General features: G+C 38.2%; 1 protein-coding gene across 1 annotated transcript in view; it reads left to right on the top strand.

Moving 5' to 3' along the window:
* Nucleotides 1-3,137, top strand: part of LOC5568978 — a 263,367-nt gene extending 260,230 nt beyond the window's left edge. The window contains exons 6-9 of the mRNA XM_001658216.2: nt 1,874-1,982; nt 2,071-2,247; nt 2,313-2,426; nt 2,875-3,137. Coding sequence (XP_001658266.2) covers nt 1,874-1,982; nt 2,071-2,247; nt 2,313-2,426; nt 2,875-2,999 — 525 coding nt within the window. The 3' untranslated portion in view covers nt 3,000-3,137. The remainder of the gene's footprint in view (nt 1-1,873; nt 1,983-2,070; nt 2,248-2,312; nt 2,427-2,874) is intronic.
* Nucleotides 3,138-15,209: the final 12,072 nt, after the last annotated feature.

The raw sequence follows: 15,209 nt of genomic DNA, 5'->3' as shown, positions 1-15,209 counted from the left end.
AGATTTTCCAAAGATTTTCACAGAACTTCTTCCGAGGAAATCTACAGAGGATTATTTCAGAGTATGTGAAAATAGCTTAAGGATTTATTTTTCAAGAAACCCTGCAAGCATTCCTCCGCCTGTGGATGTAGATTCCCTCATAAATTCATCAACGTTTCCTTCCAGAAACCCAAAATTCCTTAAGGGGTTCTTCGAACACATTTTTTTTCTAGGATTAAAATTCAATATTTACATTTTTTTTACTTCTGCACATTCATCGAACATTTCTTCAAGAATTTAAAAAAAAAATCTTCAAAAGTTTATTTAATTTTCATTTTACATTAGCTAATAGTACAGTTTTTTTTTTTTTCAATTATTCCTAAGGTCATTTCCACACAAATTTCTATGAAGGTGCTGTCCAATGTTTCATGAGAAATTTCTTGAGAAAACCATGCGGAATCCAATCCCGAGATTCGATTGATTTATTTTTTATGTTTCGCATAACTTAGCAAATTATCCAGAAAAATTTTCAGAGTCCCTGAGTTATTTTAGAGATCCTTAGTCATTAATGGTGACTTTAAAAACTTACACAAGTGGTATCAGAGGTTACTCTAGGATTTGTTTTAGAAATACCTTACGGATTTATTTTTCATAAATATTTCCTTGGCATTTCCTTAGACACATTCCTGGAGGAATTACTGAATATAAAAAATTGAAATTAACATGAGAAAATTTCAAAGAATTACTGGAGAATTTCTCTAGAAATATTTCAAGGAACCTCTGAAGCAATCACTGGAGGTATCTTGAGATAAGTCCCTGAAAAATTAAAAACTGAACAATTTTTAAGGAAATCTCTAGAAATTTATGGAGAAGTTATTGATTGAATTTTGTAAGACGTTTTTATCGGAAATCTTGCAGGATGTCTTAGGAAAATGTATGGATGGATCAACTGTATAAAGTTTTAGGAGAGTAAGGATTTTCTTGATATATTTCTGTTAGAGAAATGTCTGCTTTGATGCTATTAAGAACCAAACTATTAATTTCTGGCTCCTATTAGATTTTGTTTGGTTTTCTTAATTCCTGATTAGTCTCTTTTCGGCCTCTTTTTGATTCTATTTCGTTATTTTTTTCTGGCAAGAGGTCTCTAAATTCCTTTTTTGAGGAACTCAGTTACTACCAGCCCTGTTAAGACTAAACGTTTTCTTAGTCTTGTGGTAATGACTGGCATGAAAATGAGTGGGTAAAAAGCAAAGGGGTGTCGATGACAAAAACCTATTTTTAAGAAAATCTACCTTGAAGTTTCTTCAGCAAATTTTCATTCTATACAAATTGTATGAGAGTCAAAAAACAAGCCTGTTTCTGATAACTACGTATTTTTATCTGTAAAACGGAAAAATTACCTGAAACTATCGTAAGAACGCTTAGAAACAAAAAAAATTCATCGCAACACAATTCAAAACCGACCAAAATCTTTACTTTGTTGAAAGTAACATCAATTTCTAGTCCATGGTTATATTTTTCTTAGCTTCACTGTGCACAAAACATTTGCCAACGTTTGTCCTACCCATAGCTTTGAACGTGGACGCTCCTCTGAATGATATAATGAAATTATGGTGCCAAACAGTTTGGCCACCTGAGATGTCATTTATATCATTATGTCAGGGAAATCATTTCACAGTTATCAACTGCGAGCTTTTCTTGCCAACTGAACATTTTTGCATTCGTATATCGTTTGGCGAATGGGTACAAAGATACTCTATACATGAAGCTCACACTTTTGTTAAAAAATGACGTCGTTTCTAACATTAAGCTCAAGTTTCAACCGTTTAACAGTTGTTTCGAACTAGGTTATTCCGGTAATATAACATTTTTCTGTTTTTTTCTCTCATTCCAGGAATGGCCACTGCAAATCAAATACGTACAGCTGAGGGACGCTGGTCCGTACGAGTGCCAGGTCTCAACGCACCCTCCCACGTCAATATTTGTTCAACTGGACGTGGTCGGTAAGTATCCGCCATCAAATCATTCCCATTCCTGTAGCATAAACATATTTGACATTGAACGCGCCATGTTTTGATTTACAACTCACAGAGGCCAAAGCGGAAATATTCGGCCCATCCGACAAATACCTGAAGCCGGGCTCGACACTACGGCTCACCTGTCGAGTGGTGCAAAGCAACGAGCCCCCGTTGTATATCTTTTGGTATCACAACAACCGTATGATCAACTACGATGTCCACCTGGGTGTAAATGTGTCCACCGAAGCCGGTAAGTTGTTGGCACCAACAATTGAAAAATTGCTGAAATTGTTTTTGGTTTCCTGTATTGTTTAGATAATCGCTTTTCGGAACTGGTGATAACGCATTCCAACACCCTCAACTCGGGAAATTACTCCTGCGTGTCCAACAATGCGGTGGCAGCCTCCACCTATGTGCACATTTTGAATGGTAAGTGAATTCGGGATTGATAAATCGTCCATTTGCGTGTGAAAAATGTAAATGTACATTCAGCTAAACATTCCGATACAGAACAACTTAAGTCTATTGATAGACTAGCATTCGTCAAAAGTCGTTCATTCATTCATTTCATATTTATCAATTGAAAATAAGTTGAGACTACTTTATGGTCCAATTTGCGCTTAAATATCTCCGATTATATCTTTTGTTATATAGAGTTTTTTAAATGTTGGTCTAGTTTTGGCAATTATTTTCATAATTATTTTTTGTCATTGAGCACACTTACAAACTGCCTGATATGGTTTAGAAATGGTATGATTCCTTCGAACATCGGTCACACATTCGTAAACATAGATCACAATGCACAAAGGACTTAAGCAAATAAATATTGTTAACAGCTTATCATTTTGCACCCTCTTTTCTCTTTTCAAACAAACAGGTGAAAACCCAGCAGCGATGCAACACGGTGACCACGGCAATGGCGTCCTGGTGGGGACTCATCTCCATCTGCTGGTGACGGTTGTAACATATCAGATCATCAACTTGTTATTGTGTGCACATTGAACATAATTGTAGAAAATAATATTAATAAAAAAAACCGAGGGACCCATCACCCTGGACTGATGGAAGAGACACCCAAATGAAAGGTACGGTGGGGTACGGAGGTGCACAGATGTGTAACAAACAAGAAAGCAAACAATTTATAGATAAATATTTATCGATGACAGAATACGGTGGTCGATAAGCCAACAACGAGGGGCAACATTTGCTACTGAAGAGAATCGACGACGACCGAATCTACAAATGGCAGCCAGTGGCGAAAGGAAAAATCGTGTCCATTCGATTAAGAGGGATAAAGGGAAAATCGTGTCAACAACGCAAACAAATTTAGTGGCGCACCGTTTTCAAGCATTGTGAAACGCGTTTCGCATGGGAAGTGAGCTGAATTGGTGAAAATCCCAAAACAAAAATGTTCAATATGCAAATTGGATTGCACAAGTTGATTTTTTCATGATGATTTTTATATTAATTGGTTTTTATTATATTGTTGTACCTATTAATGGAATAAATATATTTTGGGACGTATCATAACAACTTTTTGGATTATTTCAACTGCAACTTATAAAACAGATACCGTAAAACGGTGTATCTTTGTTAATGCTGCAAACTTGAATTATGTAGGGTCCATATGTTATTTAACAAAATAGCAACATTTCTGTTAATCAGTTAAATAAAATGAATACAATATAGAAAAGTGTATGTAGGGGGAGATCCCCCAGTGCCAGACAGCACCCAATACCGGACAAAGTCGAAAAATTGAGAAATCATGGTCCAATCAAGATGGTGTATAAGAAGAAATGAAAGCTATTATGGAGACTAATGTTAACGTAGAATAACACATCCTTGAAATATGTATGCCTTTTAAAAAAAGTAGAAAAGTTTGAAAATCTTAAAAAATTTGACGTATCACCTTAATTTTGAGCCTATTTAGTAAATATGTTGAATATGAAAAAATACTTTGGATCACGCAAGCATGATCGAACATAATCCTAATTTGATAGTATGACTGTATTTTGTACCATAATTGAACTAAATATAGACAAATTACAATTTTTGTTAAGCGACTCCTGTCCCCCAGTTTCAGACAGCTTGATTTGTTATATGATGTCTTTGTAATTATTGCACCAGTGTCTCAAAATACATTAATTTTTCATGTATTCCGTCGATCATGGTATCAAACATGCAATAAAATGAAGAAGAATGAACATTCAGAACAACATTGTAAAATGTGATATTTTTTTCATCATATATGAAAGAAGTTTTTGATGGACATCTTGCAAACCAAGAAAATCTCAAATTGTTCTTGTAAATGTTGCAAATGCATTGAATTAACAATTTTATACTATTCCTATAGTAAACACATTCGATGATGTTCAAATTTACAGAATACGACTCATTTCCAGATCGTGTCCGGTATTGGGTGCCACCTTTCAAGATCGATCAATTTGGTACTAAAATACATCATCAAAATTCAATGTCAAAATTCATATTTATATTTTCAAATTTATTTTTGTACACTATAAACATGATAATATTTATCATAAATGGGTAACACGAGCACATAAAACCAATATTTTTAGACTTATGAATTTAGTGGCTTAAGTGTCCGGTACTGGGGGATCTCCCCCTATAACATTTTTTGTTATGTTTTTGTTACACACTTGTTTTTTAACGCGGAAGTTCTATCAGAAGCTCAACGCAACCCACAATGGCTTCGTGTAGCGGGCTGAGATATGAAGGGATAAGGATGAAAGCATCTAGTTTAGACAGACGAACGTGAGATGATCGAAAGGTGAAAGCAGTACTTCGATGAACAACTAAATTGTGCCAACTTGTGCCATCGCCATATTTGAGCCTATTTCATCATCTACCCGATAGGACAGGAAAGGGAAGGGAAAATGGGAGGAAATAGGAGTGGGATCCCTTGAAGAGGGAAGATCGCATAAGCTCCATACCACAATGGGTTCGAACAGCGCCCTAAAAAGGGCACTGCAAAACGCATGAGCGTAAAGAGAGCCTATAGCTCATTACTACAGCGGGATAAGAATAACACAATGTGTTAAAGATTCAGGCTTATGAATTCAGTTTCAGTTTAAGGTGAAGATGAATCGAAGCCACAGTTCAAATTTTCAAGAGCACGGATCTGTAGAACCAAACATCCGTTTGAGCTGAAAACCTTATCGATTGGTCACCACCAGCTAGTGACCAATCGATTATGTTTTCAGCTTATACGGATATTTGGTTCTCCAGATCCGTGCTCTTGAAAATTTGAACTTTGGCTTCTATTCATCTTCACCTTAATAAGTGTTTACCAAGTAAGGTACCCCGGGGCAAGTGAGAATACGGGGTAAGTGGGGCGTTTCATCATAGCTCACTTAGGAAAAGTTTTTCATGGGAGTATTCTTTTAGAAAGTTAAAGATTCAATGACAAGGAATGTATTTAGTTCTAAACATATTGTTATTTTTATTTCCATGTGGTTCATGTAACAGTTGTCAGTTCAGCGCCATTTTCAACTTGCATGATAATTTGTGTTACGTTTCACGTCTAGCATTAACTCACAAAAAATAAATGTGTTATAAATCGAATTTCTAATTATTCTTTATTTTTTATTTATGAAAAACGACTTCAAATTTGAACAAACACGAAGATTAAATTTGAAATGTATCATGAGAACGATTACTTTTTTATTTTATTTGAGCTTAATTTGTTATTTCTACCAAATTAAGTGGTGATGGGAAACAATTCCACCCCATTAAGTGGTTTTCTGCCTTAATAATAACAAAACATATTTATAATTTCGTCAATTACACAGTGTAACAAAAATGACAATTTTGCGTGTCTCAAGGATCAAATTATGTGTCCTTTAGTAGATTTGGGGTTGCTAAATCTGATGCCATTTTCAGAAATGTTCCAACAGGTCACAATTTTTAGCTACAGGTCACCAAAATTGTATAAAAGACTGGTTTTATTAATGTTTACGTGAGATTTATAGTACAATTTATCAAACTTTTTTGGTCCACAAAACATGCAAAATAGAACTTAAACTTTCTTTTCAAATATAATTTGATTGAAATTGCATGATTCAATTTCGATTAAACCGATTTTTTTAACATGCTTGCAGTCTCCATATAAAATTCTTCGTTTCTCTTATATCGCAAAATACAATAATTTTCTAAACCATCAAAAAACAACTTTCCCGTATCGAAAATATAATAAACTTTGATGAGAAGAATTGTTATACACATAAGTTTTGGATTCTGTAGCAAATTAAGCAAATAAATTACCGTACAAGCTGGCAAACTTGCATGTAAGTTGGCTGATAGAGTCAATTTTCGCATTTCTGAAAACGATAATGGATTCAGCAACGCTTAATTAAGTGAATAGCGATATTTTGGTGCTGGAGACAAAAAAGTGTTCCACAGTGTTATTGATTGTTTATGCGCTACATTTTAATTAACAACTTATAAATGATATATTTTGAACATGTTTAATTCCTCTTTACGCTTTTATTGAGGACTTTTCAGTTAAAATTAAATGTGAGGTGACATACTATTAAATAAAGGTTTTCTTCCCTAAACGTTACGTATTTTATGGTTGATCCCTTATGTACATCAAATATGTACTTAAAATTAAAAATCTATGATTTATCAATCCCATTATTGTAATGGTTGACTTACTGATGTGGATTGACACATGAAACTGGATGTGTCCCACTTGCCCCGTTTAGCGAGGTAGCTGCGTCCAATGGCTCATTTTAAAGCTTTTTTTCCAAGTTTTTCACAATTTCGAAATTATTCGATCAGTTTCATGCAGACACCAGCAAATATGTTGCCAAAATGTGATTGTGTTGTTAAATTTGAAAAATATTGACAATTGAAAATTTAATTGAACAATTTGTTGGAACTATCGTTTTTTTCGTTCCCACTTGCCCCGCGGTACCTTAATTGAAATCACATTTGCGCAAAAACTGGACAGTAACATATCAGGTGATACGAAGCTCCATAATCGGAGTTACAACTATCACACACAAATGAGTTATTATTTGTCAAGAGATAGTTGAGTCAGCAGATAGCCATTGCGGTAAACGCGCAGCTATTCAGCATGACCATGCTGAGGGTCGTGGGTTCGAATCCCGCTGGTCGAGGATCTTTTCGTAAAGGAAATTTTCTCGATTTCCAGGGCAAAGAATATCTTCGTACCTGCCACACAATATACACATGCAAAAATGGTCAATCGGCAAAGAAAGCTCTCAGTTAATAACTGTGGAAGTGCTCATAAGAACACTAATCTGAGAAGCAGGCTTTGTCCCAGTTGGGACGTAACGCCAGAAAGAAGAAGATAGTTGAGTCAGCAGTGGCCTGTCAACGCTCTGACCAAGAGACTGCAATTCTGCTTTGACAGATTTATTAAATATTTCGCCACCCTTGAACATGGCTCAGTAATGTACAATTTTGTTTGACGACACGACTCCTAACTATTCCAATATTGCTTGTGCTGAGTAACCGCCCAAGTATCGATCTGAAGCTTCACCCAGCACTTTGAAATTGGCATAGTTGGCTCAGGGCCAATAAAGTCATGCAATGCTCCATCGCGAGCTAGCTCATCAACCAATTCCTTTTTCAGCGATGGATGAATGACCTGGTACCCATACAAGGTTTACTGGATTGACTGAGTTTAGTTCCTCAATTTGAGTTCGACATACGATAACAAGCTTCGACCTTGAGTTGGCCGAAGCAAGAGCATTCATGACAGCCTGACTATCAGAACAGAAGTATATGACGTTGTCCATTACGTGCTGTTGAAGCGCTGAGTGCACTCCACACCAAAGAGCAAAATATTTCCGTCTGAAAAACGGTGCAATGTCTACTCAGTGAATAAAACAGTTTCAGCCTGAGCTCACGAAAATATACATCAGCACCAGCTCTACCTTCAAGAAGGGAGCCTTCTGTGTAACATACTATATTTTTTTTTATATATCTTTCCAAATAGCCAGACGTCCACTCCTCCCATGGAATTGTGTGGTAAATGTCCTGTAAGGAAAGTGCAAAGAATTGTGATATCACTTGGAGCAAGGATCATTTTGTCCCAATTCATCAAAAGTGGAAACAACGAAGTGTGTATAGATCTACGATTCACTGGATTTCTCTCCAGTAGATCCAGTACCCATAAACGTTAAGAGCAAGAAAGTGCTTCTTGTTTAAGATGTATGTGTAATGGCGCAACGTCGAGAGGAGTTTCGAGTGCTGTGGTGGGATTCATGGAGAATGCACCAGACTTCGCCATCAAGCTTATCCTTTGGAGATGGCCCAGTTTTGATTGGATTGTTCTCATTTCGGCACTACACAAGACATCCATATGCCAATATTGGTCGAACAAATGTTGTGAAAATCTATTTGATTGGAGGGTATGATGTCCCAAGATTGACTACTGATTCGCAGGCATTGACTGAAGACCATGCAAGCTTTTTTGACTCTGAAATCATGTTTGTAAATATTTGAACCAAAAAGAAGTGAAGGTCGAGTTCCATCGCGGTTTTATCTTTCCGTACAAAAATGTAGATGTTTTATATTGGCGACACCAACTATCGACTATCTGAACAGCACTTTGCATCAGGTCAAATAGGGTGCTTATGCGCGTACCAACTATCAATGCTAGATAGTCGTCGGCAAATCCATAAGTTGGAAAACCGCTATGATTGAGTTGCCTCAATAGCGTATCTGATACGATATTCCAGAAAAGTGGTGACAAGACTCCTCTTTGGGGGCATCCGCAAACACTCAATGTTCGAATCGCTGCTTGACGCAATGTCGAGAAGAGATGTCGGTTTTTGAGCATTTGATGAATCCAATTGGTAATCAATGTAGGTAGCCCATGGTTTCGTGCGGCTTCCAATTTGGCATCGAAAGACACGTTATCAAAGGCACTCTCAACATCCAAGAAAACACCCAAGCAGGATTGCTTCTGAGCGTATGGTTTTTCGATATCGTTTAAAACTTTGTGTTAAAGAGTTACTGTGGACTTTCCAGATTGGTAAGCAAGTTGATTTACATGAAGAGGCATGTTTGCCAAATAAACATCACGGATGCGATGATCGATAATGCGGGCTATACATTTCAGAAGAAAAAAGGTTTGACTGATTTGTCTTAAACTCATCGCTTCTTCATACGATGCTTGTCCTCCTTTTGGAATAAACTCTACAGTAATATCAAGTTAGAATCAGGGAATATACTCGGTAGCAAAACTGCTTACAAGTAGCTTTTTCAAAACATGTTTGATAAACTCAAAAATAAAAAAAAACTCAAAAACAAATTTGATAAACTCCAAAAATTTTTTGGAGAAGAACAAGATAAATCCCAACTTCTCCTAGAGATATGAAAAGAGCAAAGCTGTGCCCATTGAATCGATTCAGTAGTTACGATACCACGAGCCTGTCGAGTTTGGGATACTTTAACCAGCTACACTTGTGTCGGAAGGGACCCAGATAGCCGTAGCGGTAAACGCGCAGCTATTCAGCATGACCATGCTGAGGGTCGTGAGTTCGAATCCCGCTGGTCGAGGATCTTTTCGTAATGGAAATTTTCTCGATTCCCAGGGCATAGAGTATCTTCGTACCTGCCACACGATATACACATGCAAAAATGGTCAATCGGCAAAGAAAGCTCTCAGTTAATAACTGTGGAAGTGCTCATAAGAACACTCTGGGAAGCAGGCTTTGTCCCAGTTGGGACGTAACGCCAGAAAGAAGAAGAAGACTCATGATATCATGAGTGTTTTCAAATTGCCGTAACAAAATAAAAAGCTTGAGCAAGATTCGAGCCAAGAACCTTCTGATTGAGAGTCCCGTATCATACCACATTACCATGATTGTGGTTCTGGACTCCTGGTATCATGACCTAACCAAACCAAACCAACAAGAAACTTCGACCCATGCATTGCAACCTGGGTACATGCTATGCTAGCAAATCGACAGATCTCATCTGAGCTGAGTGATTCGCGCATTACTGTAATGGCTACAAGGGGATGCCCTCAAGGGGGAGTACTATCTCCCTTATTGTGGTCATTAGTGGTGGACGAACTGCTAGATAGCTTAGAAAGAAGGGGTTTTGAAGTTGTTGGATACGCAGATGACGTAGTCATTATTGTACGAGGCAAATTTGACAGCGTTATTTCATCAAGGATGCAAATTGCTCTCAATCACACACTCTCCTGGTGTCAAAAAGAGAAACTAGGAATAAACCCTTCAAAAACAACAATTGTACCGTTCACAAAAAGACGAAAGGTACAACTCCACCCTCTTTTCTTGAACCAAATACAATTAGTTTACTCAAATGAAGTCAAGTATCTTGGCATCACACTTGACGCAAAACTAAATTGGAACACCCATCTTCAAACAATCATAAATAAAGGTCTCAATTCACTCTGGGTTTGCTCAAAGACCTGTGGTAAAACATGGGGTCTAAAACCCAGTATGATCATGTGGATCTATAAAACAATCGTTCGGCCTAGAATAACCTATGCGTCCCTTGTTTGGTGGCCTAAGACAAAGGAAGCTACGGCTAGAGCTAAGCTGAACAAAATTCAACGTACTGCCTGTATTGCCATAACCGGTGCAGTTCGTAGTACCCCCTCGTTTGCCCTAGATGCTATACTCAATCTGCCCCGGCTGGATCAATTCATAAAGCTGGATGCTGAGAAAAGTGCTCTTCGGCTAAAACGATCAACAGTCTTACTGTCAGGGGACTTAACAGGTCACCTCAGTATATTAATCGAATTTTCGATAAATCCTATTGTTGAAAAATGTAGTGACTGGATGGAAAAAGTGGTAAACTATGACTCGCCATTCACGGTGGTCTTTCCTTCTCGTGAGGAATGGGAAGGAGGTGGACCCACCATTTCACCGGGATCTATTAGATTCTACACAGATGGTTCAAAAATGAATAATTTGACAGGGTCTGGAGTATACGGACCGAAAACCAAAATCTCTGTCTCTCTTGGACAGTGGCATACAGTATTTCAAGCAGAAGTCTATGCAATCAAGGAATGTGCGCAGCTGTGTCTGAAAAGAAATTACAGACATGCCACCATCTGTATTTTCTCTGATAGTCAAGCAGCGCTTCTTCTCAAACTTGTGTGGGAATGCATTCTTGCACTGAAATCCCTAGCTGAACGCAATCGAGTTAAACTATATTGGATCCCAGGACATACGGGTCTAGAGGGTAACGAAATTGCCGATCAGCTAGCAAGGAATGGATCAACCAATATGTTCATTGGTCCAGAGCCATTCCTTGGCATTTCAAACTCTGCACTTAACACGGAATTGAACAACTGGTTGTTCGGTCAAATTCAATCAAATTGGAATACAGTTTCCAATGCGAATCAGTCCAAAAGGTTCGTAACAATAAACACGACACAAACACAAAAACTTATAGGTCTCAACAAAAGGGATCTCAGAACATACATCGGTCTAATAACTGGTCAAGCCCAAGCAGATACCACTTATACAAGATCGGTGTCGTCCAAAACACAAATTGCCGTTTCTGTGACGAGACGGACGAAACCTCACAACACCTTCTCTGCTCTTGCAGTGCACACATCCATCGTAGGTTCAAAATATTTGGCAAGCACTACTTACAGCCAGCTGATATTTGGTAGAGATGGTCGGGTTTCGGGTTTTCAAACCCGAAACCCGACCCGAACCCGAACCCGACGGGTTCGGGTCGGGTTCGGGTTTGAAAATTTAAATTTTTTCGGGTTCGGGTTCGGGTCGGGTTTGAAGGCTACAAAATTATCGGGTACGGGTCGGGTTCGGGCTTGAAAAAAGTCGGGTTTAGTTGGGTTTGGGTCGGGTTTGGTGAGAATGGTGAACAGAGTAACAACCTAAAAGCTTCCCTATGCATCAGAAACGATGAATTTAAAATCTTTTCAAACTCGGGTTCTACTCGGGTTTTTCTTAGAAAACTTTTTCGGGTTTCGGGTCGGGTTCGGGTTTGAACAGCGAAAATTTTTCGGGTTCGGGTCGGGTTCGGGTTTGCTTTTCAATTACAGTCTCGGGTTCGGGTCGGGTCCGGGTTTAAAGAAATAAAATAAGTCGGGTACGGGTCGGGTTCGGGTTTGAAAAATGTGAAACCCGACCATCTCTAATATTTGGAACGCATCCCCCAGGGATGTGGTTAGCTTTATTAGGCTGATCACGCCAGATTGGGGGAACTACAACACTGCAACCTAGGACTTCTGCCCATCAATGGCAGATGGTTCAAAGTTCAGTCAAATGCGCAAAGTATTCCGGAGGCACATTTGCTACTGGAAAACATTGTGTACATAGAGTAATAGGGTATATCACAATAGTCCTAAAAAATGGACGCAGTGATCCCACACCCGACAGAAGAAGAAAAAAAAAAAAAAAAACCAAATTATGAATTTCGTGATTTCAGAATCTGATTTTTTCGGTGTACGTGTCTGGAAGCGCACGAAATCAGCTGATCCGAATCACGACATCAAGGAAGAACATTGGCTTGAGGCAATATGCAGATCAATAATAAAGCTACATTTTATCGATGGTATCAGCAAACAATCATCCACTCAGAAAACATGGCAGCGAATGAATGCCTTAAGAGGAAAAAAGACGCTTTTCTGGTATTCAACTAAGGGATGGTACACAAATTATGTCACGCTAAATTTCGACTTTTTGGACCAAAGTTTTAATGTGTATCTATGTGAATAACAATAACAGTGATACCAGAAGTGACAAAAACATATTCAAAACAGTGTTTAAAGTTTCGGCATTGCTTAAGTGTCCGGGTAATGATGCATCACGGTAAATCGAAGCACAAAACAAGTTATTAATTATGTCTGCTACGTTTGCTGGCATGAAATTTTACTCAAAAGGCAATTTATGCTTCGGTATGATGCAAATGCAATAAATATTTTTTTTGCTGAAATATTAATGTGAAGGGTTTGAACGGCTTTCGTTTGATTGATGTAAACAGTGATGCCACATTCACAGATTTATCTGTATTTACACAGATTTTTCCTGTTTTTGCCTACACACCAATGGAAAATCATGCGGGCCTCACTTTATAGCATATCCACTATTTAAAAGACTTCCTTTATCCACGTAAAGCAAAAACTTCTCGATAGCTATAATCCGACCAATTTCCAAAGTAGGAGCAAGGTCGAAAGATGGGCAAAATTTTCGTCCCATCAACTTAACTAGCTGCAAGTTAAAATTTGATTGGTATTATTTTTTTATAAATTACTAGTGGTCCCAGCAAACTTCGTCTTGCCATCAAGTAGGCTGCTGAAAGCCGTTGTGAATCGTCCCATACAAAAAGACAGTTCCGTTTACTTTCGTTTTTTTTTGGCTTTCCCGGTGAATATCCTGGAACTTTTATACACACAAACACGTTGGAACCCTTGACGAACAAAATAGAGAAAGAATCATCCAAACATGCTGACCCGTTCGTAAGCCATTTCGTGACATACAAACACCATTCCATTTTTATTTATATAGATAGATAGATTCTATATGAATCAATTCACTCGTATACAATGGCTGGAAATGTATTTCCTACTAGAGTGGAGGCTATTTACGCACTTGGCACGACTTTTTCAAGCTTTCTACAAAATGTTGATGAAAATAAAAAGAAAAGTATTCAACACGGAAACATGGGATCTTTGGATTCAGAATCGAACACTTTACCACTGCACCATCAAGTGATAAATGACGGAAATGCGATTTTTTGCCAATATGAATGCAAGCTTTATATACAGCAGCACTGGCTTCGATACTCTTCGTCACTTTTTCGGCTGTTTGGGCACGTCAGGAGTTAATCATCAATGTTAACTTTCTTTTCCCGATCAGCCTAGATAGCCCCGTAGTGTCGGTAGCGGTTGTTTCAATTGGCTAAGAATTAACACTACGGACTGCCTGTTCCGCTAGTAAAAGTCCACCTTACAGATGACCCCTAATTCATGTGACTTTAAGCTTACCGTGCCTAAGAATGAATGGTTAGGGGGGTCTAAATAAAACCTAACCGCAAACGGAGCCTGTGGAGTACCAGGGCGCCCTCTACAGTATAGCACTTCCTGTGTTACCCGGAGCAATGGTGCAGGTGACCTTGTGTTTCTCCGAGAAAATCGGCTGCCGTTCTTCAGTCTCAAGCCTGAGCTAAATAAGGGTGGAATTATTAATACGTTGAAATTTAGTTTAAATTTTCACCTTTATAGTTTCGAATTATACGTTTTACACAGTGTATTCTGTGCTTTTCGCCTTTGGCGACTTTTAAGAGATGCCGATCTGGTTTTTTTCGTGCTTTGGGTAGTGGCTACGGTTAGGATAGCTTAGTTTGACCTATCTTCAGCATAAAATATCAGCAACGATCAATCTTTGTAGACTCATGCAAATAGTACAGTTCACGTGGCGCTAGTTCAAAAAACTTACTTTTGTGAACTTTTTTTCTAGGTAACCTTTTGGACCCAGTTTTTGCTACTTTCAGAAAAAATGAAATGGCAAACTCGCGTTCCATGTTTCGTGCATACGTACTCGTTAATAAAGCAATCGTTGCTACACTCATTTCTGAGTTAACCAGAGATGTATGTACTGTCACAATTGATATTTCTATTGGTGGCCTCAATAGGAAATACGTCTTTCGTTTTATGGTGGATTAACCACATGATGAACCATCCCCAATGGATGATTTCAAACGAGTTGTCGTTCACTGTCTATGAAAAGGCCTTCTGCTGGTTGTGGGCAGTGATACTGATACTCATCACATAATCTGGAGCAGCTCAGATATTCAGTCTGATGGAATGCTTAGGTAGTTCAAATCTTGGATTACTTATTGTAGGAAATCGCCCAACCTTCATGGTATCTGCTAGAGAAGAAGTGTTAGACTTAATGCTCTGCTCGAACAGAATCAGTCACGAGTTGACGAATTGGCATGTATCAGATGATGAATCATTATCTGATCATCGCTACATCTCTGTATGAACATATGAATGTAAATTCGCAAACTTTGCATTTGTTACATTGGTTATGACCGAATTCCATGGATTCTCTCCGTCCATTGGAAATCCTAGTGATTTGGATGTTTTCCACTTCCGGTGAATAGGGACACAATTATCCTTGCTTCGAGTGATCTCACAATTGCTTGTCACTTTGCATATACAGTATTGGACAAAACATTTGCAACTTTTTCGATTTTCCATACAAA

Source organism: Aedes aegypti, chromosome 2, assembly GCF_002204515.2.
Source record: "Aedes aegypti strain LVP_AGWG chromosome 2, AaegL5.0 Primary Assembly, whole genome shotgun sequence".
Lineage (NCBI taxonomy): Eukaryota > Metazoa > Arthropoda > Insecta > Diptera > Culicidae > Aedes > Aedes aegypti.
Note: the sequence above shows the minus strand (reverse complement) of the source record. Positions and strands in the feature narration are given on the sequence as shown.